Consider the following 26825-nt stretch of genomic DNA (forward strand, 5'->3'; position numbering starts at 1 on the left):
TTATGAACATTTGCAATCCCATCTGTACCTAGTGGCAATATCAGAACTTTTGACAAGCCACTCACTAGGCTGGTCGTTCCCAACCTTTTTCGGTTACCTTACCTCCAACTGAATTTTGTTCTGACCAGAGTACCCTTAAAACTATTCCCTCATTAGTATTTTACCATGTAACCATATAGACTCACGAGTCTTCTCATGTTCCCCAGGTTGGAAACCACTGCACTAGGCCTATAAATCAGAAACGTAGCACCATTCCCTTAAGTCAATGCTTTCCGGGAAAGTGAAACTTTCAGGCAAATGATAACCAGCACAGTGCTGAAATGAAACTTGTAAAACAGAGTGACCACGCCTCTTCCGTGCATGAGAATATCAGAGGGGGAGCATTGACTACGTGCTTTCTGACATGTTATCAAATCCGCCCCCTCAACCCAACCCCGGAATTATCCTTCTCTGGGCGGTCAGTTTCAGGGACGGGCTAATTTCACTACTAGAAAGACGTAACACAGGAACAACAGAGGAATAACAGAGGAATAACAAAGTACGGCTATCTCCGCCCTAGTCAGCTTTCGATTTTGATAAATAGCGACGAAGTAGAGCACAGTCGCATTCATCTCGTTCAATCATAACCATGGCAGCCCAGGATTTTAATATTTTACTGGCGACAGATTCATACAAGGTGAGTGTTATGATCGCCACTAACTAGAAGTTACTTACTTTCAGCAGTAGCATTATGTTACCAATACGATACGCGACGCAAGCTGAAGCTGGCAACATTTTAGCATTTGCATCAGTTATATTCTTCCTTCCCAGAAATGGTTGACGAAATGTTGTGGAAGTGCGCCTGGTTAAGCTGACATTCACTCGAGGGGACCTTATTTCAAGAACTAGTATTAAGAAACTAACGTTACATTATATACAGAAAATGCCACGAATCTAGCTACATAAACCAAACCGAAATAATGCAAAGTAACTAGCAAAATTATTAAGACCATGGCTGGTGTGCCGCCCTCAATCGTTATTTCTAATTTAAACAACTCATACTGAATAGCCTAGCAATTTGACGCCTGACAAATACATTACCAATAGAGGTCAAAACGTAGCCTGGCTAGCTAGCTACCTAAGTGGAATCAACAACCATATCTGACAGCTAATGCTAAATAAAGGTGAAATGCTAACTAGTTTGTATGGTGTTTTGCTAGCCCTAACTTAATACTAGCCCCATTTGCTAAAAGCTAGTTTGGTACTAATTGTCTACAAATAGATTGTTTTTTTTTGGGGGGGGCATACTTGCATGTATTCAACTTTTTCTCAAGCCTAGCTAGGTAACTACATCTGAGTGCATACGGCCAAACTTTACCAGAGGGCAATAGCCCGGTTCAATAAATGTCACTACCAAATGGCAAGGGTCCGCGTGATGACTTCAAGTTTGTAGCGACCCCCCCAACTAATCAGTCAGTAATATATGCTATTTAGCAGACGCTTTTATCCAAAGCGACTTACAGTCATGTGTGCATACATTCTATGTAAAAGTGTCAGTCTTAATCCTTTAGACCAACGTTTCCCAAACGTGGTCCTAGTTTTACACAGCTGATTCACTACACAGCTGATTCAAATAATTAAAGCTTGATGATTAGTTGATTATTTGAATCAGCTGAGTAGTGTTTGGGCAAAAACCAAAACGTGCACTCCTTGGGATCCCGAGGACCGAGTTTGGGAGACGCTGCTACAGACCAGTGTTTCCCTGTCCTCGAGTATCCCGACAGTACATATTTTTGTTGTGGCACCTGACAAGAACACCAGATTATACTTGTCAACTAATAATCAAGCCCTTGACAAGTAAGCATTGCACTGTAAGGTCTACACCTGTTGTATTCTGCAGCATGTGACAAATAACATTTGATTATGAATCCAATGTTTCTGTCCAGGGCTACAACAAAAATGTGTGCTGTTGAGGGGGTACTTAAGGACTGGATTTGGGAAACACTGCTATAGACCATTGATTTGATTTCTAGCCTAAGGATCAGTCATGGCTTTACCACTAGGTAAGCCTATTATTGTATTGATTTCATACCGATCAGAACAGTGTTGTAATTCCTACCAAATTTAGATATGTTGTCAAATGAATGAAGACATTAGGAATAATAACTGTAGCATACTGAATGAGTGTTTTGAACCTGAAGTAGGTTCCAGTACTGTATTATATTTGGGTGCAGGAGTTCCATAATAGTTTGAGCTAATATTTTAGAAAAGGAACAGGAGCTCAAGCAGTCGAACATGTGAGGTTCCGGTACTCTGCTACGGTGAGCTCTTGCCAAAGTCGAGCACTGTGCATGGCACCCTTTTTTTCCCCTCCAGTTACAACGCAGTTGTCTCCAGGGTTTGGTTTGCACATTGCCTAGTCATGGCATGTATACCTACATTATGTCATTCGTAGGCTCATGATAGAAATTATCCCTCTTACATAAGTGGAGGTCCACAGTTGGGTGGATGGTGATGCCAGTCAGACAGTCACAAGGTATGCATATGAATGGTATGTGTTTTGTGTTCCTCTGAAATCCTTATTAGGTTTGTTATGTCTACCTATCTGGCATATTGCCATGTTCCATCCTTCAGTACAGCACCTGGAAAGGTAGTCAGTAGTCACACTTATATTTATTGATTAGATGTGGTCAAGGGGATGATCTTACTGTATGTAGGCATAGCCCTTGTACAATCCCTTCTGAGAATCCTGAATCTGTGCATCATGAGACTGTCGAGGTGAATATGATGCGCTAAATATCTTTATGGATATCCCCCAAATCTGAACAATGGTTACATATACAACAACCTTCCATAACAGCATACAATCCTGGTTAGCCATCCTCTTGCTGTCCTCTCCCATCAATGGCTCTCTCTGTTGTTGCATAATCATGTTTATGCTTTCGCTTACTTTTGGTTGACTTTGTGGTCCTTCTTTTGTGTGAACATTGAGGGCCCAGATTGACTTGTGTTTTCACTGTGAAAACTAACATCACCTGTTAACCTTTCCTAAACACCATCTCACCCATTATGGGAAGATGAAGGCAACAGCGCAACATATGGGCATCTCAAGTTTTTTTTTTCTCGATTTGTCCCTGGTTGTGATGACTCCCATTCCTCCAGACCTGACACTCCCAGAATTCCAGTCATGTGACATGTAATCACATCTCATGCACTGGCACTCACTACAGCCTCAGCTGGAATGTTTGCAAAACATCTGATTTGTTATTGCTAAGATCATGAGCCAAAACCTTATGACTTCAAGATCAGCATCAAGGGGAAAGGAGATTCTGAGAGGTAGGGTGAGTGAGAAGTAGAGGGAGAGAAAGTGTGGTAAAGGGAGAAAGAGCAGCTTGGAGAAAGATGGCGTTAATATTGCTCACCCCTGCCTCTTTGTGCAAATTGTACATTTCCAAGTGAAGGGTAGTTGCTCTCAATTATTTAATTTCTGACCCTGTGCTCACAAAGGCCGACCTGTGTTTTGAACTGGAATGAGGAGCACACCCCCACCCACTGGAGCTCATGTTTGGCAGAGAGAGATGTGGTACTGTACAAAGCATCACGTTGCACACTAAGTTCTTCACTTAGCCTAACTTAGGGGCTTTTTTGCATTCGCTCCACTTTCCCTCTTGGCACATTCGGGGTGAACCCTTTGAAAATAAAACTCAGAAATAATGCTGTTTTTATGTGCACTAATCAGTTGTATACGATACAAAACAGGTCATTCTCTAAATGTATAAGAGAAGTGCTTAGAACATCTTCCAGTGTATTAAGGTTCATTCTTGCTCTGAAACAAACAGCTTTGAGATTAGTCACAGTTTGTGATCTAATTTTGCAGGACTAAGCTCTCGTAGGAACATGAAATGTGCCTTTCTCATCATGGGCCTACACCTCATCTCTTCACTGACCTGGCTTATTATGTCGTTAATAACATGACCTCTTGATTCCAGTTAGTTTGTCTTTTCCCTTGACTCCCTTAGCCTTGTAGCCTATTTTAACTGAAACTCTCCTCTTCCACAGATCACACACTACAAGCAGTACCCTCCCAATGTCAGCAAGGTCTACTCCTACTTTGAGTGCCGCCGCAAAAAGGGGGGCACCCAGTTCAGTGAGATTGTGTTTTTTGGCCTTCAGTACCTCCTGAAGAAGTATCTTTCAGGTATGTCCATTTTGCCTGTACGAGAGTGACCGATTTATGATATTTCAACGCTGATACCGATTTACTGGAGGACCAAAATAAAGCAGATTTTTATATATATTTGTAATAATGGAAATTACAACAATACTGAATGAACACTTATTAACTTAATATAATGCATCAATAATATCAATTTAGTCTCAAATAAATAATGAAACATGTTCAATTTGGTTTAAATAATGCAAAAACAAAGTGTTGGAGAAGAAAGTAAAAGTGCAAAATGTGCCATGTGAAAAAGCTAACGTTTATGTTTCTTGCTCAGAACATAACATAAAATCTTGTGGCTCCTTTAAACATGAGTCTTCAATATTCTCACATAAGAAGATTTAGGTTTGAGTTATTATAGGACTATTTCTCTCTCTACCATTTGTATTTCATATACCTTTGATTATTGGATGTTCTAATAGGTACTTTATTGCCATCCTAATCTTGGGAGTTGATAGGCATGAAGTCATAAACAGCGCAATGCTTGAAGCATTGCGAAGAGCTGCTGGCAAATGCAGGAAAGTGCTGTTTGAATGAATGCTTACGAGCCTGCTGCTCCTATGAAAAACTAAGTTTCTCTGGATAAGGGTGTCTGCTATGACTAAAAATGTAAATATTTAGTCATTACTTGATTGCTGGAGGACAAGCGCAGAACAAAGTAATCTCTTGATCGTAGTAGTCACTGATAAAACACACCATAAGTCTTGCTGTTACAGTTATATTGCTGTTAGTTACATTGCACAACCTTCAGTGTTATGTCATAATTATGTAAAATTCTGGCAAATTAGTTCGCAATGAGCCAGGCGGCCCAAACTGTTGCATATATCCTGACTGTGTGCAATGAATGCAAGAGAAGTGACACAATTTCCCTAGTTAATATTGCCTGCTAACATTAATTTATTTTAACTAAATGTGCAGGTTAAAAAAATATACCTCTGTTTATTGGTTTTAAGAAAGACATTGATGTTTATGGTTAGGTTCATTTGTGCAACGATTGTGCTTTTGTTAAATCACTCGCATAACAGGTAGTCAGCCTGCCACGCAGTCTCCTCATGGAGTACAATGTAATCAGCCATAATCGGTGTCCAAAAATACTCATTACAGATTTGTTATGAAAACTTGAAATCGGCCCTAATTAATCGGCCATTCCGATTAATCGGTCGACCTCTAGTCTGGACTATAACCTTGTAAGGAAATTCCACTTGCTTCTTTCATCTCCATTCTTTTAGAGTTCCATTCTTGAGTTTCTTCCTTCTAGTCAGTTTCTTCCTTCTAGTTTCTTCCTTCTAGTCAGACCTCTAAACACTAGTCAGTGTTTAGAGGTCACCTCAGCCCACACACTGATGTGACTCCGTGGTACGTCGCAGTTCTATTTACCACCAGTATTGTCATTTGTCACATGATGTGCATGTATGACCCACTAAGTCACTTGGTGAAGGTTATTGAAAAACTTCAGATTACAGAAGATTTCATACTCAACCTCAATGGAACATTTGCAAATGCAATCAAATGGCCACATCCATGCAACTATGACAGCCTAGATAAAGTATGTTTAAAAATAAATAAAAAGGGACCAACTTCAACTCATCTAATTTTAGGGTTTCCAGACATGGCAGTCGGCAGTGTTTGTATCTGGTCCCATATGCAGTCATGTGTGGAATGTGTGAACAGTGACCTATCACCCCTGAGAGGACCACTGAGGGGTTTGTTTCTGACTGCTGAGGTCCTCCTCTAGGCTAGGGTTTCACTCCTCTATCCAATCAGAGAGTCTCCTCCAGCCATATTAGTCAACCATTCTCCACCACTGACTGTGTTTCTGTGGCACTTGATCACCCACTGACACTCAATCTTGACTGAATGAAAGGGAATTGCAGTAAGTGGGGGTGGGACAGATCTACTTTTACACTGATAGTTCAAATGTTGCCTGACAAATGTGGGCTAGTGAGTTTTTGGTTTGTTTGTTTCTGTCTGTGTTCATTTTGATTCATTAATTACTTTTTCCCCATTGTCTCCCCTAATCAGGACAAGTCATCACTGAAGAGAAGATTCAGGAAGCCAAAGTCTTTTACCAGATGCACTTTAGACAGACTGTGTTTGATGAGGAAGGCTGGAGGAAAGTGCTGGAGGTAAGTGGGATGTCTCAATCAAAGACTAGACGCACTCATTTTAGCTTTTCAATGAAGTCTATTTTACTGATTCAGTCTCAACTGTTAGGCTGCTCTCTGTAAGATGTTCATATGAACACACACACACAGAGGTTGATTGTAGATTTTGATGCTGTTTCATCAGAAGTATGATGGCCGTCTCCCAATTCGAATCAAAGCGGTTCCTGAGGGGAAGATCATTCCCAGAGGAAACGTCCTCTTCACAGTGGAAAACACAGACCCAGATTTCTTCTGGCTCACCAACTATATTGAGGTAATTCTCTTAATTTCCCCCTTAGTATCCCTTTCATTGTCATTTTGTTGTACTTCCTTTCTCTAATACAGCATACATTTCTTAAACCCTGTGTGTGTGTGTGTGTATACACACACCTCACCAGGTGGATTGTATCAGATACTGGTCAGACAGAACAGAGCTGTGACCATGTTGGGCAGTAGTCCAGGGCTTGTCCCTGCTCTCAGACACTCGGATGATCCAGTCTTTGTTGCACTCCAGACTGCCCTCTCCCACCTGGACAAGAGGACACTTACGTGAGAATGCTGTCCATTGACTATAGCTTAGTGTTCAACACCATGGTGCCCTCCACTAAGCGCAGGACCCTGGGACTGACACGTCCTTCTGCAACTGGATCCTGGAATTTAACGGGCCGCTGATAGTGGACTACAGGAAACGAAGAGCAAAGTACACACCCATCCACATCAACGGGTCTGTAGTGGAGCGGGTCGAGATCTTCAAGTTCCTATGTCCACATTAAGGAATTATCATTGTCTACACACCCCAACCCAGCCGTGAAGGCAAAACAATGCCTTTTCCCCCTCAGGAGGCTGGAAATATTAGGCAGAGGCCCTCCGATCATCAATGTTCGGTACATGTTCACTCTGACAGCTCCAGATCAGCTGTCCTGTCTCCCTGTAGCGCTGTCTTAAGAGTCTCACAGTACAGACACTGCAATGTATTTCCCTGGCCACATCTGCAGTCCTCATGCTTCCTTGCAGCATGCCTAAGGCATGTTCACGCAGATGAGCAGGGACCCTGGGCATCTTTCTTTTGGTGTTTTTCAGAGTCAGTAGAAAGGCCTCTTTAGTGTCCTAAGTTTTCATAACCGTGACCTTAATTGCCTACCGTCTGTAAGCTGTTAGTGTCTTAACGACTGTTGTACATGTTCATTAATTGTTTATGGTTAAGGACAACTGAAATCTACCGTCAAACTCAGGGTTTATTAATAAACACACGGTAATGGGGGGAGCAGGAAAAGGGGCTGAGCTGGACCCAAGGAAAGAAACAATAAGTATTCAAAAACACCCCTAAGCTAGACTAGCCTACTTTAACAATAGCTAACCAAAAATACAGTGGGTGGTCCGCCCAGTTCTAACTAGTGTATAAAAGTCTACCTACGGGTAGTGTATGCCCATGGGCGACTTGTCTTGGTTTCCCCTTTTCCCACCAGCAAACAAACAAACACCATAACAATACTTACAGGTGATGAAAAAGTGCTATGGAGGTGCTCAAACAAAAGAGAGGTTAATACACAAAGAGAGCGTGAAACACAGATTCCTACAGACATGGCATTTACAGAGAGATTGAGCTCTAGAGCAAACAACTGATGGGGTTTTTAAACCAAGGGAAAGGAACTGTGATTGGGTAGGAAACAGGAGGAGGTGTGTCTTCTGATTGATGATTGATTGTTGACTGATTGGGGAGTGATGATTTTCACCTGTGAGGGGAGAAGGAGAGAAAATAACACAGGATACACACACACAGGATACCTGTATCCGTAACAATCATATCCTGATGCATAGTCACCTTACCCCTATACATTTCTAACTCCATCACTCCAGTGTTCCTGCATATATGGTAATGAAACTGACCCTGTATATAGTATGCTTAAAGTTACTTACTTTTTGTGTTCTTCTTATTTCTTGTGTTTTTATTTTATTATTGTATTGCATTGTGGTGCATTTGACATTAAATCTGAACTTTATTCCTTGTTGTTTATCTTCTTTAAAAAAACATTTTTTTTTAAATCTCTCTGTTTTGTTGGGGACAATGTCATGAGGTCAAAGAAACCATTGCAATTCCCCTAATCAGGTCAATGAGGATGATTCCACCCAGTCACTCTGGCCTTTTTTCTGTTCATGGGATAGCTTAGCCTGCCGGCACTGAGCCCAACACCAGCCACAGCTTTTGCTATCCAGCCCCCACCCATTTCTACTTTCCTTCCAGCACCAATGGCACAGCCACGTCCCATTGTCATGGTTTTAGAAGTCGTCTCTGAACAAAATCAACTTCTCCTCAAATCAAATTGTGTTTTAGCGATCTCGGTCTGTGTTTCTCTTTTTCTCTCACAGACCATGCTGGTCCAGATGTGGTATCCCATTAGTGTGGCGACCATCTCCCGGGAGTTTAAGAAGATCCTGGCCAAGCACCTGAAGGCCACATCAGGCAGTCTGGAGGGCCTGGACTTCAAACTGCATGACTTTGGCTACAGAGGGGTTTCCTCGCAGGAGGTAAGACCCATGGCAAGCCCAGCCAGAAGAGGACTGGTCACACCTCTGAGCCTGGTTTCTTTCTAGGTTTCTGCCTTCTTGGGAGTTTAGGGCTGGGCATCTGTAAAGTACTTTGACAATTTCTGATGTAAAACAAAAAAGGCTTTCTAAAATAGATTTGATGAAGAGCAACAGTCTAGCATTAAAATATGCATATACAATGAAAAAATATATATAAATGCAACAATTTCAAAAATGTTACAGTTCATATAAGGAAATCATTAATTAGGCCCCAATCTATGGATTTCACATGACTGGGAATACAGATATTTATTTATCTGTTGGTCACCGATACCTTTAAAAAGGGTAGGAATGTGGACCAGAAAACCAGTCAGTATCTGGGGTGACCACCATTTGTCTCATGTAGCGCGTCACATCTCCTTTTCTTCGTTGATTGTGGCCTGTGGAATGTTGTCCCACTCCTCTTCAATAGCTGTGCTAAGTTGTTGGATATTGGCAGGAACTGTAACACGCCGTTGTACACGTCGATCCAGAGCATCCCAAACATGCTCAATGGGTAACATGTCTGGTGAGTGGAAGAACTGGGACATGTTCAGCTTCTAGTAATTGTGTACAGATCCTTGCGACATGGCCATGCATTTTCATGCTGAAACATGAGGTGATGGCGGCGGATGATTCACATGACAATGGGTCTCAGGATCTCGTCATGGCATCTCGGTGCATTCAAATTGCCATCCCTAAATTGTAATTGTGTTTGTAGTTTATGCCTGCCCATACCCGTGGTCTGCGGTTGTGAGGGTGGTTGGACATACTGCAAAGTTCTCAAAAACGATGTTGGAGACGGCTTACGGTAGAGAAATTAACATTCAACTCCCTGGAACTGCAGTCGGCATGCTAATTGCACGCTCCCTCAACTTGAGACATATGCGGCATTGTGTTATGAGACAACTGTACATTTTAGTGGCCTTTTATTGTCCTCTGCACAAGGTGCACCTGTGTAATTATCATGCTGTTTAATCAGCTTCTTGATATGCCACACCTGTCAGGTGGATGGATTATATTGGCAAACGAGAAATGTATGTGGGAAATGTCTTTTTTTTCAGCTCATGGAACATGGGACCAACACTTTACATGTTGCATTTATATTTTTGTTCAGTGTAGTTCCATTTACAGCATTTCGACCAGTTTCTGTTAATTCTGGTTATAGTCACAGTAATGTTCCAGCAAGGCCTAAAGACTCTGTCTCTCCTTTGAATACTAATGAGCATAGTCAGCAATAATCTGCTACAAGAAATATCTTCATAGTGGGAGGGACATATCAAGCTATACTTCAATGATTTTACTGAGTTACAGTTCACATAAGGGAACTGGAAATAAATGAATGGAAATAAATGAATTAGGCCCTAATCGATGGATTTTGCATGACTGGGCAGAGGCGCAGCCATGGGTGGGCATAGGTGTTTATATTTTTGTTCAGTATAGTTTGAGATGTCCCTCCCACTATGAATATATTTATTGTAGCAGATTATTGCTGACTATGTTCTGGAGCATTACTGTGACTATAAGCAGAATGAACAGAAACTGGTCAAAATGCTGTTCTCAAGGATGATGCTTAGGTAACGGGAAAGGGGCTGGGGATTTGGAGCAGACTTTTTCTTTCAGTTGCACACTTCTGTCTGTGTGACAATTTGAAACTGACGATTTTCCCTCTCTTCTTTATCCCTATCAGTCTGCGGCATTAGGCGGGGCGGCCCACCTGGTGAATTTCTGCAGTACAGACACTGTAGCAGGGCTACTGATGGCCCAGCGATACTACGGCTGTCCCATGGCAGGCTTCTCTATGCCTGCAGCAGAGCATAGGTAAGACTCATGCTCACATACACACTCACTCACATATTCCCTTTCACATGTAGCATCACACATTTTGCTTTGTGGTTTTTGACTTGTACAGCAAACATGCAACCCTGGGTGTAGGGATAAGAGGTTTTCAGTCCAGCAGACTGAATCAGTTTCTTAAAACCAATTTCATCTTCTCCCTGTAGTACGATCATCTCGTGGGGGCGGAGCAGGGAGAAGGAGGCCTTCGAGAGCATGCTGGACCAGTTCCCGACAGGGCCGGTGTCAGTGGTCAGTGACAGCTACGACATCTTCAAGGCTTGTAGAAACATCTGGGGGGACAAGCTGAAGGAGCGCGTGATAGAGCGGAGCGAAGACTCCTGCTTGATCATCCGGCCTGACTCGGGAGACCCCGCTGAGACCCTCATCGAGGTGGGGAAACACACTCACCTACCTTCCTTTTGGGATCCCTCATAGTCAAGTATGATCTCGCTACAAGTATCACAGGTCTGGGTTGTGGTGTGGGTCTGGCTGGCCATACACAAGGTACATACAGCTGAAGTCGGAGGTTTACGTACACCATAGCCAAATACATTTAAACTCAGTTTTTCACAATTCCTGACATTTCATTCTTGTAAAAACTCACTGTCTTAGGTCAGTTACGATCACCACTTTATTTTAAAAATGTGAAATGTCAAAATAATAGTTGAAAGAATGATTTATTTCAGCTTTTATTTCTTTCATCACATTCCCAGTGAGTCAGAAGCTTACATACACTCAATTGGTATTTGGTAGCATTGCCTTTAAATTGTTTAACTTGGGTCAAACGTAAAAGGTAGCTTTCCACATGCTTCCCACAATAATTTGGGGGAATTTTGGCCCATTCCTCCCGACAGAGCTGGTGTAACTGAGTCAGGTTTGTAGGCCTCCTTGCTCGCATACGCTTTGTCAGTTCTGCCCACATGTTTCTATAGGATTGAGGTCAGAGCTTTATGATGGCCACTCTAATACCTTGACTTTGTTGTCCTTAAGCCATTATGCCACAATTTTGTCCATTTGGAAGACCCATCTACTAGGATTCATCTTTTGCATTGTTCAACAAAGTGCCTGAAAGAAATCACATGACGTTTGTTCACTTGAAGTGATTTACCTGAGAAAGTGGAACATGGGTTCCAAGCTTTAACATCCTGACTGATGTCTTGATGTTGCTTCAATATATCCACATCATTTTCCTCCCTCATGATCTATTTTGTGAAGTGCGCCAGTCCCTCCTGCAGCAAAGCACCCCCACAACCTGATGCTGCCACCCCCGTGCTTCACGGTTGGGATGGTGTTCTTTGGCTTGCAAGCTTCCCCCTTTTTCCTCCAAACATAACGATGGTCGTTATGGCCAAACAGTGATATTTTTGTTTCATCACACCAGAGGACATTTCTCCAAAAAGTATTATTTTTGTCCCTATGTGCAGTTGCAAACCATAGTCTTGCTTTTTTATGGCTGTTTTGGAGCAGTGGCTTCCTTGCTGAGCGGCCTTTCAGGTTATGTCTATATAGGACTCGTTTTACTGTGGATATAGATACTTTTGTACCTGTTTCCTCCAGCATCTTTACAAGGTCCTTTGCTTTTGTTCTGGGATTGATTTACACTTTTTGCACCAAAGTACGTTCATCTCTAGGAGACAGTAAGACGGCTGCGTGGTCACATGGTGTTTATACTTGCGTACTATTGTTTGTACAGATGAACGTGGTACCTTCAGGCATTTGGAAATTGCTCCCAAGGATGAACCAGACTTGTGGAGGTCTACAATTTTTTTTCTGAAGTCTTGGCTGATTTCTTTTGATTTTCCCATGATGTCAAGCAAAGAGGCACTGAGTTTGAAGGTAGGCTTTGAAATACATCCTCAGGTAGACCTCCAATTGACACAAATGATGTCAATTAGCCTATCAGAAGCTTCTAAAGCCATGACATAATTGCCTGGAATTTTCCAAGCTATTTAAAGGCACAGTCAACTTAGTGTATGTAAACTTCTGACCCAATAGAATTGTGATACAGTTAATTAATCTGTTTGAAAAATGACGTGTGTCATGCAGAAAGTAGATGTTAAACTATAGTTTTGGCAAGTCGGTTAGGACAAGAAATTTGTGGAATGGTTGAAAAACTGGTTTTAATGACTCCAACCTAAGTGTATGTAAACTTCTGACTTCCACTAGTTAATTTTCAGTTTCCATCCAAGTTCATCCAAAGTCTACTTCTCTTGACAATGGGTCTACTGCAAGGAATGTTTTGAAAAGAGCAGTTTTAAGTTGCTCTTGGCTGTTCTTTTATGTTTTATTGTTTCTAAGACAAATTTACGTTCTTGTTCAGATTGGATTTCAGGTTCCATAGTGTCACACTTGGGCCCTACATACTTGGTGTGCTCTATACACTTAGGTCTTATTGATTCCCTTCGAAATGTCACTTGTCTGTGTGGGAGTTTCAGTTGCCTATTATTGTCTCTTCGACTCAAGTTTCAAAGTTTGGATGCAGTACTTGACTACCTATTCCCTCCCCAGGTGATAAAGATTTTGGAGGAGTGCTTTGGTTGCTCTCTGAACTCTCAAGGCTTCAAGGTGCTGCCATCTTACCTGCGTATCATCCAGGGCGACGGCATTGATCTAAACTCAGTGGATGAGGTAAGAAAATAATTTACACACACCGCCCATGAACACCCCTCTGGATATACCCTTATTGCATATACCACATTGTTTAACTGCCATCTCTGCCTGTAGATCCTGGAGAAGTTGAGTGACGAAGGCTGGAGTGCTGAGAACGTGTTCTTTGGCTGTGGGAGCGCCCTCCTTCAGAAGCTCAACAGAGACACACTCAACTGTGCCTTCAAATGCAGCTATGTGGAGATCAATGGGAAGGGGGTACGTTACTCACTTATTTACTTTCATACAGTGCCTTCAGAAAGTATTCATACCCCTTAACTTATTCTACATTTTTTGTTACAGCCTGAATTTGCACATTATTTTTCAAGCTCTGTCAAGTTTGTTGTTGATCATTGCTAGACAGACATTTTCAAGTCTTGCCATACATTTTAAAGCCAATTTAAGTCAAAACTGTAACTAGGCCACTCAGGAATGTCATCTTGGTAAGCAACTATAGTGTATATTTGGCCTTGTGTTTTAGGTTATTGTCCTGCTGAAAGGTGAATTTGTCTCCCAATGTCTGTTGGAAAGCAGACTGAACCAGGTTTTCCTCTAGGATTTTGCCTGTTTAGCACTATTTTATTTGTATCCTAAAAAACTCCTTAGTCTTGCCGATGACAAGCTTACCAATAACATGTGCATGCTTCCTTCTTCTCAGTGTGTCATGTTGTTGAGCCATCCTCAGTTGTCTCCTATCACAGCCATTAAATGCTGGAACTGTTTTAAAGCCACCATTGGCCTCGATGTTAAATCTGGGAGCTGTTTCCTTCCTCTCCAACAACTGAGTTAAGAAAGGACGTCTTTATCTGTGTAGTGACTGGGTGTATAGATCAAATCAAACTTTATTTGTCACATGCGCTGAATACAAAGTTGTGTAGACTTTACCATGAAATGTTTACTTACAAGCCCTTAACCAACAGTGCAGTTCAAGAAGGGTTAAGAAAATATTTACCAAGTAGACTAAAATAAAAAGTAATACTAAAAAGTAACACTAACGAGCTATATACAGGGGGCACCGGTACTGAGTCAGTGTTCGGGATACAGGTTAGTTGAGGTAATTTGTACACGTAGGTGCAGGTGAAGTGACTATGCATAGATAATAAGCAGTGAGTAGTTGCAGCATTGTACAAAAGGGGGTCTATGTAAATTGTCTGGTGGTGATTTTACTAATTGTTCAGCAGTCTAATTGCACAATGACTTAAATCTCAAATGTAAATCATTACGGTTGTTGATAAACTAGCTAGCAAATGTTTAGCCATATTAGCACTGCCATGAAATGAGTCAAAACAAGACATGGTATCATGAACAAGGTGGAACGAGCTGAAACAAGCCACTTATGATTCCCCACATGGCGGTTTCTTCTTGTTAGCTAAATGGCCATCCAGAATCACAACACGCTGACTTCTGCCCCATGGAAGCGTGCACATCGTTTTAGTGACGTTGTTAGTTAACCCATCTATTAGATACACCATCCAAATTGTAATTAAAAACTTCACCATGTTCAAAGGGATACGGTCTGCGTCTTTTATTTTTACCCATCTACCAGTAACTACCCTGCTTTGGATAACCTCCCCAGTAGCAGTGCGTGGGTAAAATCACTGAGCAAGTGGAACCAGTAAAACATCCATATTACAACCTATGCTGTGAAAATTGAAATTTTTGCTCTATAAACCCATTTGTTCATATTCCACTGATTTATACAATAAGGCCGTGACAACAAAAAAAAGTGTCCAGACAGTGGCAAAATAAATTCAACGACACATACTTGTGTTTTAATCACAAAACCAGAGAGCAACTTCTGTCCACAAAGAAAATATTACATGTAACAAACACTTATATGACCTGCAATATGGTCAAGCAAGTTAATGTTTTTGACAGTTTACTAAACAACTACTGATTTTAGAACCACTGGTTACCTCAGGTCAGCACAAAGACCACAGGAGCACTGCCTCCTCTATTTCGGCACCATTCCAACTTAAACAGTAAAACATCAAATCAAATCCAATTTTATTTGTCACATACACATGGTTAGCAGATGTTAATGCGAGTGTAGCGAAATGCTTGTGCTTCTAGTTCCGACAATGCAGTGATAACCAACAAGTAATCTAACTAACAATTCCAAAACTACTGTCTTATACACAGTGTAAGGGGATAAGGAACATGTACATAAGGATATATGAATGAGTGATGGTACAGAGCAGCATACAGTAGATGGTATCGAGTACAGTATATACATATGAGATGAGTGTGTAGACAAAGTAAACAAAGTGGCATAGTTAAAGTGGCTAGTGATACATGTGTTACATAAGGATGCAGTCGATGATGTAGAGTACAGTATATACATATGCATATGAGATGAATAATGTAGGGTAAGTAACATTATATAAGGTAGCATTGTTTAAAGTGGCTAGTGATATATTTACATCATTTCCCATCAATTCCCATTATTAAAATGGCTGGAGTTGGGTCAGTGTCAATGACAGTGTGTTGGCAGCAGCCACTCAATGTTAGTGGTGGCTGTTTAACAGTCTGATGGCCTTGAGATAGAAGCTGTTTTTCAGTCTCTCGGTCCCAGCTTTGATGCACCTGTACTGACCTCGCCTTCTGGATGATAGCGGGGTGAACAGGCAGTGGTTCGGGTGGTTGATGTCCTTGATGATCTTTATGGCCTTCCTGTAACAACGGGTGGTGTAGGTGTCCTGGAGGGCAGGTAGTTTGCCCCCGGTGATGCGTTGTGCAGTCCTCACTACCCTCTGGAGAGCCTTACGGTTGAGGGCGGAGCAGTTGCCGTACCAGGCGGTGATACAGCCCGCCAGGATGCTCTCGATTGTGCATCTGTAGAAGTTTGTGAGTGCTTTTGGTGACAAGCCGAATTTCTTCAGCCTCCTGAGGTTGAATAGGCGCTGCTGCGCCTTCTTCACGACGCTGTCAGTGTGAGTGGACCAATTCAGTTTGTCTGTGATGTGTATGCCGAGGAACTTAAAACTAGCTACCCTCTCCACTACTGTTCCATCGATGTGGATAGGGGGGTGTTCCCTCCGCTGTTTCCTGAAGTCCACAATCATCTCCTTAGTTTTGTTGACGTTGAGTGTGAGGTTATTTTCCTGACACCACACTCCGAGGGCCCTCACCTCCTCCCTGTAGGCAGTCTTGTCGTTGTTGGTAATCAAGCCTACCACTTGTGTCGTCCGCAACCTTGATGATTGAGTTGGAGGCGTGCGTGGCCACGCAGTCGTGGGTGAACAGGGAGTACAGGAGAGGGCTCAGAACGCACCCTTGTGGGGCCCCCGTGTTGAGGATCAGCGGGGAGGAGATGTTGCCCGCTTGACCCTATCCCCTCCTCTCTTCTCTCTTCTTCTACACCCAAATAAGGGCACTGCGTTCATCCACCTCTGGCCTGCTCGCCTCCCTACCATTGAGGAAGTACAGTTCCTGCTCAGCCCAGTCAAAACTGTTCGCTGCTCTGGCTCCCCAATGGTGGAACAAACTCCCTCACGACGCCAGGACAGCGGAGTCAATCACCACCTTCCGGAGACACCTGAAACCCCACCTCTTTAAGGAATACCTAGGATAGGATAAAGTAATCCTTCTCACCCCCCCCCCTTAAAATATGTAGATGCACTATTGTAAAGTGGCTGTTCCACTGGATGTCATAAGGTGAATGCACCAATTTGTAAGTCGCTCTGGATAAGAGCGTCTGCTAAATGACTTAAATGTAAATGTAATGTTGTTGCCTACCCTCACCACCTGGGGGCGGCCCGTCAGGAAGTCCAGTACCCAGTTGCACAGGGCGGGGTCGAGACCCAGGGTCTCGAGCTTGATGACGAGCTTGGAGGGTACTATGGTGTTGAATGCCGAGCTGTAGTCGATGAACAGCATTCTCACATAGGTATTCCTCTTGTCCAGGTGGGTTAGGGCAGTGTGCAGTGTGGTTGAGATTGCATCGTCTGTGGACCTATTTGGGCGGTAAGCAAATTGGAGTGGGTCTAGGGTGTCAGGTAGGGTGGAGGTGATATGGTCCTGACTAGTCTCTCAAAGCACGTCATGATGACGGAAGTGAGTGCTACGGGGCGGTAGTCGTTTAGCTCAGTTACCTTAGCTTTCTTGGGAACAGGAACAATGGTGGCCCTCTTGAAGCATGTGGGAACAGCAGACTGGTATAGGGATTGATTGAATATGTCCGTAAACACACCGGCCAGCTGGTCTGCGCATGCTCTGAGGGCGCGGCTGGGGATGCCGTCTGGGCCTGCAGCCCTGCGAGGGTTAACACGTTTAAATGTCTTACTCACCTCGGCTGCAGTGAAGGAGAGACTGCATGTTTCCGTTGCAGGCCGTGTCAGTGGCACTGTATAGTCCTCAAAGCGGGCAAAAAAGTTATTTTTGCCCGCTTTGTTAATCATCAAATTAACAAGGCTTGCTTAGTTTAATACACTGAAAACTAACTGCAAGATAGAAAAAACAATGTTGCTAAATATTGTGTGTTGTGAGCTAAACATGTTTTTTTTTTTTTACTCATCCTACTTGTAGACTAGTTGAACGCTGCACCAGGTCAACCCACAGTTGAGCTCAATGCTAATTATTTTAATTGTTTTATCAAGGGAGGCCAAATGCTTGTTGGCATCAATCAATCAAATGCTACGGCCACATGTCATATTCTTTTGGTCCAGACCACATAAGATACATGGGCTACACATACTGAGACAGAAGGGCACTGTTTCCCTCGCTCTGAATTTCTCCGGTGAGATTCAGCTACTTCCGAATTGACTGCAAATTATGAGAGCAAAAAGTCAGTCAAATAAGCCTGGCTTCCCTCGGCATCCATGAATACACGCCACTGAACCTTTGCGGTTGAATCTGTGTTTAAAATTCACTGCTCTACTAATAGACCTTACAGATAATTGTATGTGTGGGGTACAGAGATGAGGTAGTCATTTAAAAAAAAATCATGTTTAACACTTATTGAGTCCATGCAACTTATGTGACTTGTTAAGCACATTTTTTTTACTCCTGAACTATAGGCTTGTCATAACAACAGGGTTGAACTTTTTATTGACTCAAGACATTTCAGGTTTTATTATTTTGTAAACATTTCTAAAATCATATTTCTAATTTGACATTATGTGGTATTGTGTCAAGTGATGCAAAATCTCAATTTAATCCATTTTAATTTCGGGCTGTAACACAACAAAATGTGGAAAAGGTCAAGGGGTGTGAACACTGAAGTCACTAAGTGCTTGAATGAAGATGAAAAGCAGCCATTTTTACCCACTAAACCTTTCATTTGATCTAATATGGAATAACTCCTCATACCTCAATCACTCCTTTGTAGTGATTGTGGAATGCTCAAAGGAAACCTGTCCTGGGAATCAGTCTTTTTTTGAGAATGAGCTCAGTCACAACAACTGATTTTCTGTGTTTACAAACAACTCTCACAAATCAAAGAATTTAAGCATTCAAAAGAGTTTGAACAAAGGTGATTTTAACATGTTTCCATCTGGTGTGTTTGTGTTTTGTCTAGATGGATGTGTACAAGCAGCCTGTGACCGACCCGTCCAAGGGGTCAAAGAGAGGTCTTCTGTCACTTAGGAGAAACTCTGATGACTACATTGAGACTGTGGAGCGAGGGGTGGGCAAGCCACAGGAGGTGAGGCCTTAAATAGGGGAAGATGTTTCACTTGGGAGGAATAGAGCACACATGCTCACCTCTGTTTGATTACTGTATCAACAGTTTTTTAAGTCTACATTGTATAACACACGTTTCTTTCGCAGTCTCATGTTTCACTGATTCTCTGGTGTGTCTTTCTCAGGACATGCTGGTGATTGTGTTTGAGAATGGCTCCATCGTGCAGGAGTACACTCTGGAGGAGATCCGGAAGAATGCTCGGCTCCAAGAAGACTATATCGCCCCTTCCCAACACAACCAGGACGAGCCCAAGAGCCTGGAGCTACACCAAAAACACATAATGAACGGGGTGCATTAAGCAACCAACACACCCACCTGTAAAGCAATGCACTAACTGTCTGAAAACTGGAGGCATAACGTATAATGAACTGGGTTTACTCATTGCCAGAAGGCCTACTACAGTTCACCATTAGAGGAGTGCTCTGATTGTCAGCGGACATAAGAATGGTGTTATTGGAGCTGCACCATAAGCAAACTGTTTTTTTGGGGATGCAGTAATCTTCAGCACACTAGAGTCACATAATGGACTACTGATCATCAACCTAAATGTAATTCCTTGTTCAACACTTCAGCCCATTGGACCAATGACTGACCTACTGTCTCATGGTTTAGACCATGAGTCTTTGTTGTACTGTTATGTTTGTCTGAAGAGCACATAATATGCATCACTATTTGTGTAATCAGGCAGCATATGATATCGGGCATTTCATGGCAACACCTGTTGAGTGGAAGGCTTCATCTGATTAAGCTCTATAGCAGGCTTTGAAGAGCTGATATTACTGTTCTATTTCACTAGAGGTAGAGTTGGTTTTAGAATCGATTGATCCTTGTTTTTAGTCTGTTAAGCAGAATTTTTGTAGTACATTAACTGATTCTGTTTGACATTTTTTTGCCATGATAGCAATGCTGCACTTTGCAGAATCCTAACTTGACATCTTAATTTTTAACTCCGACTTTAGTGTGTTGTCACTAGGACTGATGTGCATGTGTTGTATACATGCAAATGTAGTTATGCACGTGGGTCTCAAATTGGGATTCTGTAAGAGAAACGTGATGGGTTTTTTGTTCTAATTGATTGATATAACCGTGTGTTATACTATTTATGTTGACCATAAGCTTCCTAAGACTACATCAAAGACTATTGAAATGTATGGGCTCCAGACTTACATTTACATTACATTTAAGTCATTTAGCAGACGCTCTTATCCAGAGCGACTTACAAATTTTTGTTCTCCTGCCTTTGGAACCATTGCCATTCGAATCAGTCATTTGGGTTTTGATTTTCCTTTCCATTTGAATCCCCATTCTCTGTACAAATTCAGCTTGAAATGAAGTACTTTCTTTTGTGAATCGATTTGCTTCGGATGCCTTTATGTGATGTACATTAAATGCTGGTCTGCGTGACTGGTGCTGTCCCAGACTGCTGGTCTGCGTGACTGGTGCTGTCCCAGACTGCTGGTCTGCGTGACTGGTGCTGTCCCAGACTGCTCTTCAGTCTGGTGGAGACCCAGGTTAATTAAGACCATGCTGTGGTTTATAGCTTTTAACCCTTTTCAGACCCATATTATTTGAAGCAAAAATAATTTTAGTGTTCTGATTAATTCGGCAAGAGCAATTGACCCTACCTCTTTTTCTATATAAGTTATATTGTTACTGTCCATGAAGATTGATACTAATGGTATAATATTGTTATTGTGTAAATAACTTCAGAAAAGTGTGGTCTGCTTTAAGTTCATTAAATGTGACAGCATTAGTTTGTTTTTGAGTTTTACTAAATGTATATTGTATGACAAAAAATAAATATGCTCTTGACTAAAATGTTCTTGACTGAAAATGATTTAGTATTTTCTTCTGCCCTATGATATTGCTCTTAAATAACACCAACCAAGTATTTCACCAGTTTACTGATGTTTGTTCCTTAAGGTTTCCAAGATGTGAAAACTGGTAAATCATGTACAGTAATTACCTGACTAGTTATTTATTATTAGGAATGGTGCAGTAGTGGGCTGGATTCAAACCTACTATCTCGTGTCCACCAGATGCATTAAACGTTGCATTCCAGCGGAAGTCATTAAATTTCAGTGGCGAGGCCCGTAACACCTCGTTGGGGGTGTCGCACTAGGCTGCTGTGCGTTCTGTGTACGGCATGCATTCAACGGATGTACACACAGACTCCCAACTAGATAGCTTTTAATAGTTGAAAGCAAAGCACGTGGGTCAAGTATGGAAAATGCGGGCTAGACATCTGGCAAAATAAATATGCATAATCATCTGGTGGACATTGGGCATGACTGTACAGTGAAGGCTGCAGCCCTAACCACTAGACCATCCCAGCCCACAAGCTATGATCGTTTCAACAAGACTAAAGGTCTATTTAACACGTGAACAAATCTGGTATTAGATGGTAAGAGGTCCAGCAAGCTTAACGAGTGCTACTTGCTTAGCTCCCAGCTCTTGATTGGATATAAATAGAGGGGTGCCCTTTTGGTTAGCCCTATGACACTGCACAGCTGTTGTAACAGGGGTCTCTAGAGAACTGGAGCCTAAAAAAGCCTCTTCAGGAAAGGAGTGTGCAAGCTCCCCAGGGAGCATTTTTCACCCCAAATTATGAAGCTTTTTCTGTTACGTGAACTCCTTTTTAAAAGGCCATACAAGCTGTAATAATAACCAACCAATCATAATTATATAATTTTACTGTTGATCAAAGTAAATTGGTGTAATATGTTGATGCACGTGATGTGATGGTTAGGGAAAATGCCTCTGGTTTCCCAGCAGTCAAAGCATTGTAACATCAATCGTTAGAGAGTAGCCCTGGGAGTACCAGCATGTCTCCAATTTCAGCCAAAGGTCTTTTAAGGAGTGTTTGTCATGCCTATGCCAGATTACCAAAGGTTGAACTGAAATAGAACATGACTGTGTGTTCACAAGAGAGCCACTTGACTTGAATATGTATTAGGACAACTGGTGCCAACTTAAATTTTGCCCTTGCTAGACTTGTAGTTTCATTTACTGCTTTCTCTCACAGTGATCAGGTGAAAGGGAACATACCGGATGTGGCAAAAGCTAACTTGACCTCAGTCCAGAGAAGTCCTACTTTTTATATTTGATGTGACAACAACCATGTTTACTGAGTGCGAGACCAAGCTTCCCTAAACCCACAGAACAAACTGTACCACCTGCAGAGATCAATCCATTTATAGACATGATTTGATGACAATGTAATGATATGAAGCCTGTCAGTCATTCTATTTGGACATACCAAGCATTCATCATACTTGCTTATGATTGATGCACTTTCATGCATTGGAATTCCCACCAAAACACATTTGTAGAGCGATAGATCAAAATGTGAATGCATAAAAAATTGTACTGGGAAACAAATTCCCACACAACAGCCTGTGCTTTAAGGGAATGGTTGAGGTAATAACTGCCTCACTTTCAGTAGACGCCAGCATGCTGTCTGTGTGTGTGTGTGTGTTTGCGTTGTGTGAATGAACTCGCTGGAGAAGGACAGGTCAGGAGGATGTCCATTGGTAGTTTTGTACAGATCCTTTTAGAGAGAGAATCCCAGAGCCTGTATTCAGCACACTGCCCTTACAGTAAATATGAGTTACATCATATCCACAGGGAGATACTCATTGCGCTGGACCTGTGTGCTCTGTAGAGGCGAGAGAACCGCATCAAACCCATCCCCTGGTTTGTTCCACCAGCACAGACAGACCTTAAAGAATAATAATTTCCCATTTATTAAAACCATGTAGGCCTGTGTGTTTCAAGACTCCTCTCTCAGAAGTGTTGGTTCCCAGGATAGACTACCTTTTCTTCACACAAAATTGTCCCATCTTAGCAATTGTTGCCAATGATAGACTTCAATCAGCATGCTCAATTCAGGTTACAGTAAGATTCTAGCTCAGCACGATGAAACACTGTCTCTGCAGAATGGTGTGCAATACTATGACTAAGCCTATCCATGGGGGTAGGACAGGCACATATTTGAGTTGGCTTAAGAGGGACTTTGAGGAAATATACATTATTGTCATGGAATCCTTTTCTACTGTTGGATAGTAGCTACTACACAACTGCAACTCGCTGTTGGCTGGGCTCCCTGCCTGTGCCATTAAACCCCTTCAACTCATCCAGAACGCCGCAGCCCGTCTGGTGTTCAACCTTCCCAAGTTCTCTCACGTCACCCCGCTCCTCCGTTCTCTCCACTGGCTTCCAGTTGAAGCTCGCATCCGCTACAAGACCATGGTGCTTGCCTACGGAGCTGTGAGGGGAACGGCACCTCAGTACCTCCAGGCTCTGATCAGGCCCTACACCCAAACAAGGGCACTGCGTTCATCCACCTCTGGCCTGCTCGCCTCCCTACCACTGAGGAAGTACAGCTCCCGCTCAGCCCAGTCAAAACTGTTCGCTGCCCTGGCCCCCAATGGTGGAACAAACTCCTCACGACGCCAGGACAGCGGAGTCAATCACCACCTTCCGGAGACACCTGAAACCCCACCTCTTTAAGGAATACCAGTAATCCCTCTCACCCCACCCCCTAAGTTTTAGATGCACTATTGTTAGTGACTGTCCCACTATGTCATAAGGTGAATGCACCAAGTTGTAAGTCGCTGTCTGCTAAATGACTTAAATGTAAATGTAAATGTAAATGTTATATGCTAGGTAATGAGAGGGAGCCCCTACTGGTCTGTTATTTCCAAGTAAAAATTACACTCCCTATTCCTTATCCTTCTATTCTGTCAGAAATATATAATTATTCAATATTTGCCATATTTCTAAGCACATTTTTGTCATTAAATAATTCATAGTAAACCTATCCACCGTTGTGAAATAAAATGTACAGTAAGTGAGTGAGTGAGTGAGTGAGTGAGTGAGTGAGTGAGTGAGTGAGTGAGTGAGTGAGTGAGTGAGTGAGTGAGTGAGTGAGTGAGTGAGTGAGTGAGTGAGTGAGTGACATTGGGCTACTTCTCTAGCTACCATCTTTATGTTTGAGGGATGAATTGAATTGATGATACCAAAGCTCGCAATACCACCCCAATCTCCCTCTGTGATTCTCCTCAGTCAGTTAATTAACACAGTCTCTGTTCCCAGACTGAATAAGCAGTGTGTTGATGTGCATCCAGCTAACAGAACTGGCTGTGTGGGGAGAAGATGGGGAGTACAGCTGATGAGGAAAACCACCCTTTCTTTTGACTGGATGTGTTTGGCAGCCTGTCTCCAGGTTATCAGTGCTCTGGAGTCACAGGGTAGGCTCTATCTGGCCTCCCATCTCCTGATACCTGCAGAGTAGATAGAGGCTCTGGTAGTTGTATGTTTCCCAGCGCTAATTTCAGATGGAGATTGACAGCAGCAGATAACCACATAAAAAAAATATATAATAAAAATCATTGGAGTTAGGAAGGACGAGCCTCTCTGGCATCTGCAGTTGATCACTGGAAAACATCTAGTTGATTTATTTCTGAAGATTTAGTGCTGTTTTTTACCCAATGATGTGATTGAACAATGCTTTAAGGGATACATAAAACGATGTGATAGCTGACATGCAGTTGTACACTGGCAGCAGGGTTCACCCAGGTGGCTTCATACCCCATTTGGCATTGAGCCTACAAATGCATCTTGTCATGTGCAAAGCCATTTCCACATCATGGGTCCTTCAAGGTGCAGAACAGTGGTGGAAAAAGTACTCAACAGTCATACTTCAGTAAAAGTAAAGATACCTTAATAGAAAATTACGCAAGTAAAATTAAAAGTTACCCTTAATAAAATACTCCACCATTTAATAAAAAAATGTACAGACAGACAGAGGCACACTCTCACACTCAGACATAATTTACTAATGCTGTATTTATGTTGAGTGATTCTGCCAGATCAGAGGCAGTAGGGATGACAATGTGTTATATTGATAGGTCTGTGAATTGGACCATATTGCCCAAGCATTCGAAATGTAACAGGTACTTTTTGGGTGTTATGGAAAATGTATGGGAGTAAAACGTACATAAGGAATGTAGTGGTGTAAAAGTTGTGAAAATTATAAATATTAAAGTACAGATACCCAAAATATAGTACTTCAAAGTGTTTTACTTAAGTACTTTATGCCATTGGTGCACCATGGCTGGATGACAACTATACAGCCAGTCCAGTACAGACATAAGCCGTACATTCCAAAATAGAAATTTGACATCAAAACAATGAAGAGGTCAGCAGCAGAGAGTTTCCATGGTCATTTATAACTAAGGATTCAGAAGATTCTGCTGCTCCATTTGATGTCACACAAACAAAGCAAACAATCACTGAACATCAAGACCCAGTGATCATTTCCCACTATAGAGCTTACATCTCTCTGATGTAGACCCTGATGGAGGATGAAGAAATCCTCCCTGTCCCCGAGGGCCATCGAAGTGTTATACAGGAGCACCATCAAGAGCATACTGTCGGGCTGCATCACAGTCTGGTACATCAACTTCACCACCACTGACCAGAAAGGCTCTACAGTGGGTGCTACGTTCAACCAAACACACCATTGGGTGCACACTGGTGTCGTAGGAAGGCCAAGAAGATTGATCATCAAGGACCTCAGTCACCTGAGCCACAGCCTGTTCTCCCCACTTCCATCAATCAGACGGGGGCAGTATAAGCGCATCATGCCAAAAACTGACAGACTGGCCATTAGATTCTACCCCCAGACCATCAGGCTGCTGAATAGCCACCAACAAGCTACATGCTCCCCCATCCCCCAAACCCCCAATAGACATTTATCATTGCTACAGTTGTAAATATGTATTTATTATTATTTGTATTATTGTTTCATTCACTTCTCCTTTTTTTTACCTGCACTGTTGGAGCTCTGAGTTTAAGAATTGCACTGTACCCTGCAATTACATCTGTGACCCTGTGCATGTCACTAATAAACTCATCTAATCTCATTATTAGAATTTGAAAGTGACCATAGTCATGGCCCAAAGCTGAAAGCCAATAATCAAATATTCTGTGACATGAAAAAGTGCATATTGTCAGGTAAAGAATAGTATTAGGATAAATGCATTTTGTTTAATTGCAAAAAATGCACTGGAAAACGTCTTTAAAGAGATAAGCATCCGATAATTGTCCGTCATTGTCACGAGAATAGACCCATTCCTTCCCCACTGGATTAGTTGCCTAGCAACATGTGGGCTAAACCTGTTGTCATAGAGTAGACTTCTCCTGGTGCCCTCAGAAGCAATCTACTGACCAATGACAGATGTGGGAACAGCTCTGTCTATCAGAGGCATCTGGGTAAGCCATTCAGATTTTTTAACCTGACTGTTTTCACTGTATTTCAATCTGTGGCAAGAGCTCAAATGACCTGTGTAGGTCTACTCAGAGGCATATGGAAATGACTGTGGGTCTACTGTAATATGTGTGTATGTGTTTGTGGTTGAATGCACATGTTTGTTTATGAGTATTTCATTTCACCAATATCTTAGTTTGAGGCCATCATCATAGACTGTGCTTACAGCTCCCCCTCCTCTCCCTCTCTCTCGTTCTCTCTCTGTCAGTGTTTTCCCTATCGTGCTAATGTTACTCCTGATTATGTACGCTGTTTTACTGGTGCAGAATGAGACCAGGGTTAATGCCATTTAACCAGACATATTTCCAAATGCCCGGCTTTTGTTTCAGTGTCTAATTGTGTTTCATTTCTTTGTGTTTTTGCAGGCGCATGATTGTAGGTTTGACAACTAACTATGAAAAATGTGATGGTGTC

The 26825-nt window shown here is 42.2% G+C and overlaps 1 protein-coding gene across 1 annotated transcript; it reads left to right on the forward strand.

The window, feature by feature from the left end:
• Nucleotides 1–417: 417 nt before the first annotated feature.
• nampt2 (nicotinamide phosphoribosyltransferase 2) lies at nucleotides 418–19587 on the forward strand. The gene is made up of 11 exons (XM_046312195.1): nucleotides 418–676; nucleotides 4039–4177; nucleotides 6224–6327; nucleotides 6491–6619; nucleotides 8713–8871; nucleotides 10601–10731; nucleotides 10914–11139; nucleotides 13258–13377; nucleotides 13474–13614; nucleotides 18914–19039; nucleotides 19203–19587. Exons 1-11 carry the CDS (start codon nucleotides 629–631, stop codon nucleotides 19374–19376), a joined length of 1497 nt encoding a protein of 498 aa, XP_046168151.1. The 5' UTR covers nucleotides 418–628; the 3' UTR covers nucleotides 19377–19587.
• Nucleotides 19588–26825: the final 7238 nt, after the last annotated feature.

This window comes from Oncorhynchus gorbuscha, linkage group LG18 (genome assembly GCF_021184085.1).
Source record: "Oncorhynchus gorbuscha isolate QuinsamMale2020 ecotype Even-year linkage group LG18, OgorEven_v1.0, whole genome shotgun sequence".
Classification (NCBI taxonomy): Eukaryota; Metazoa; Chordata; class Actinopteri; order Salmoniformes; family Salmonidae; genus Oncorhynchus; species Oncorhynchus gorbuscha.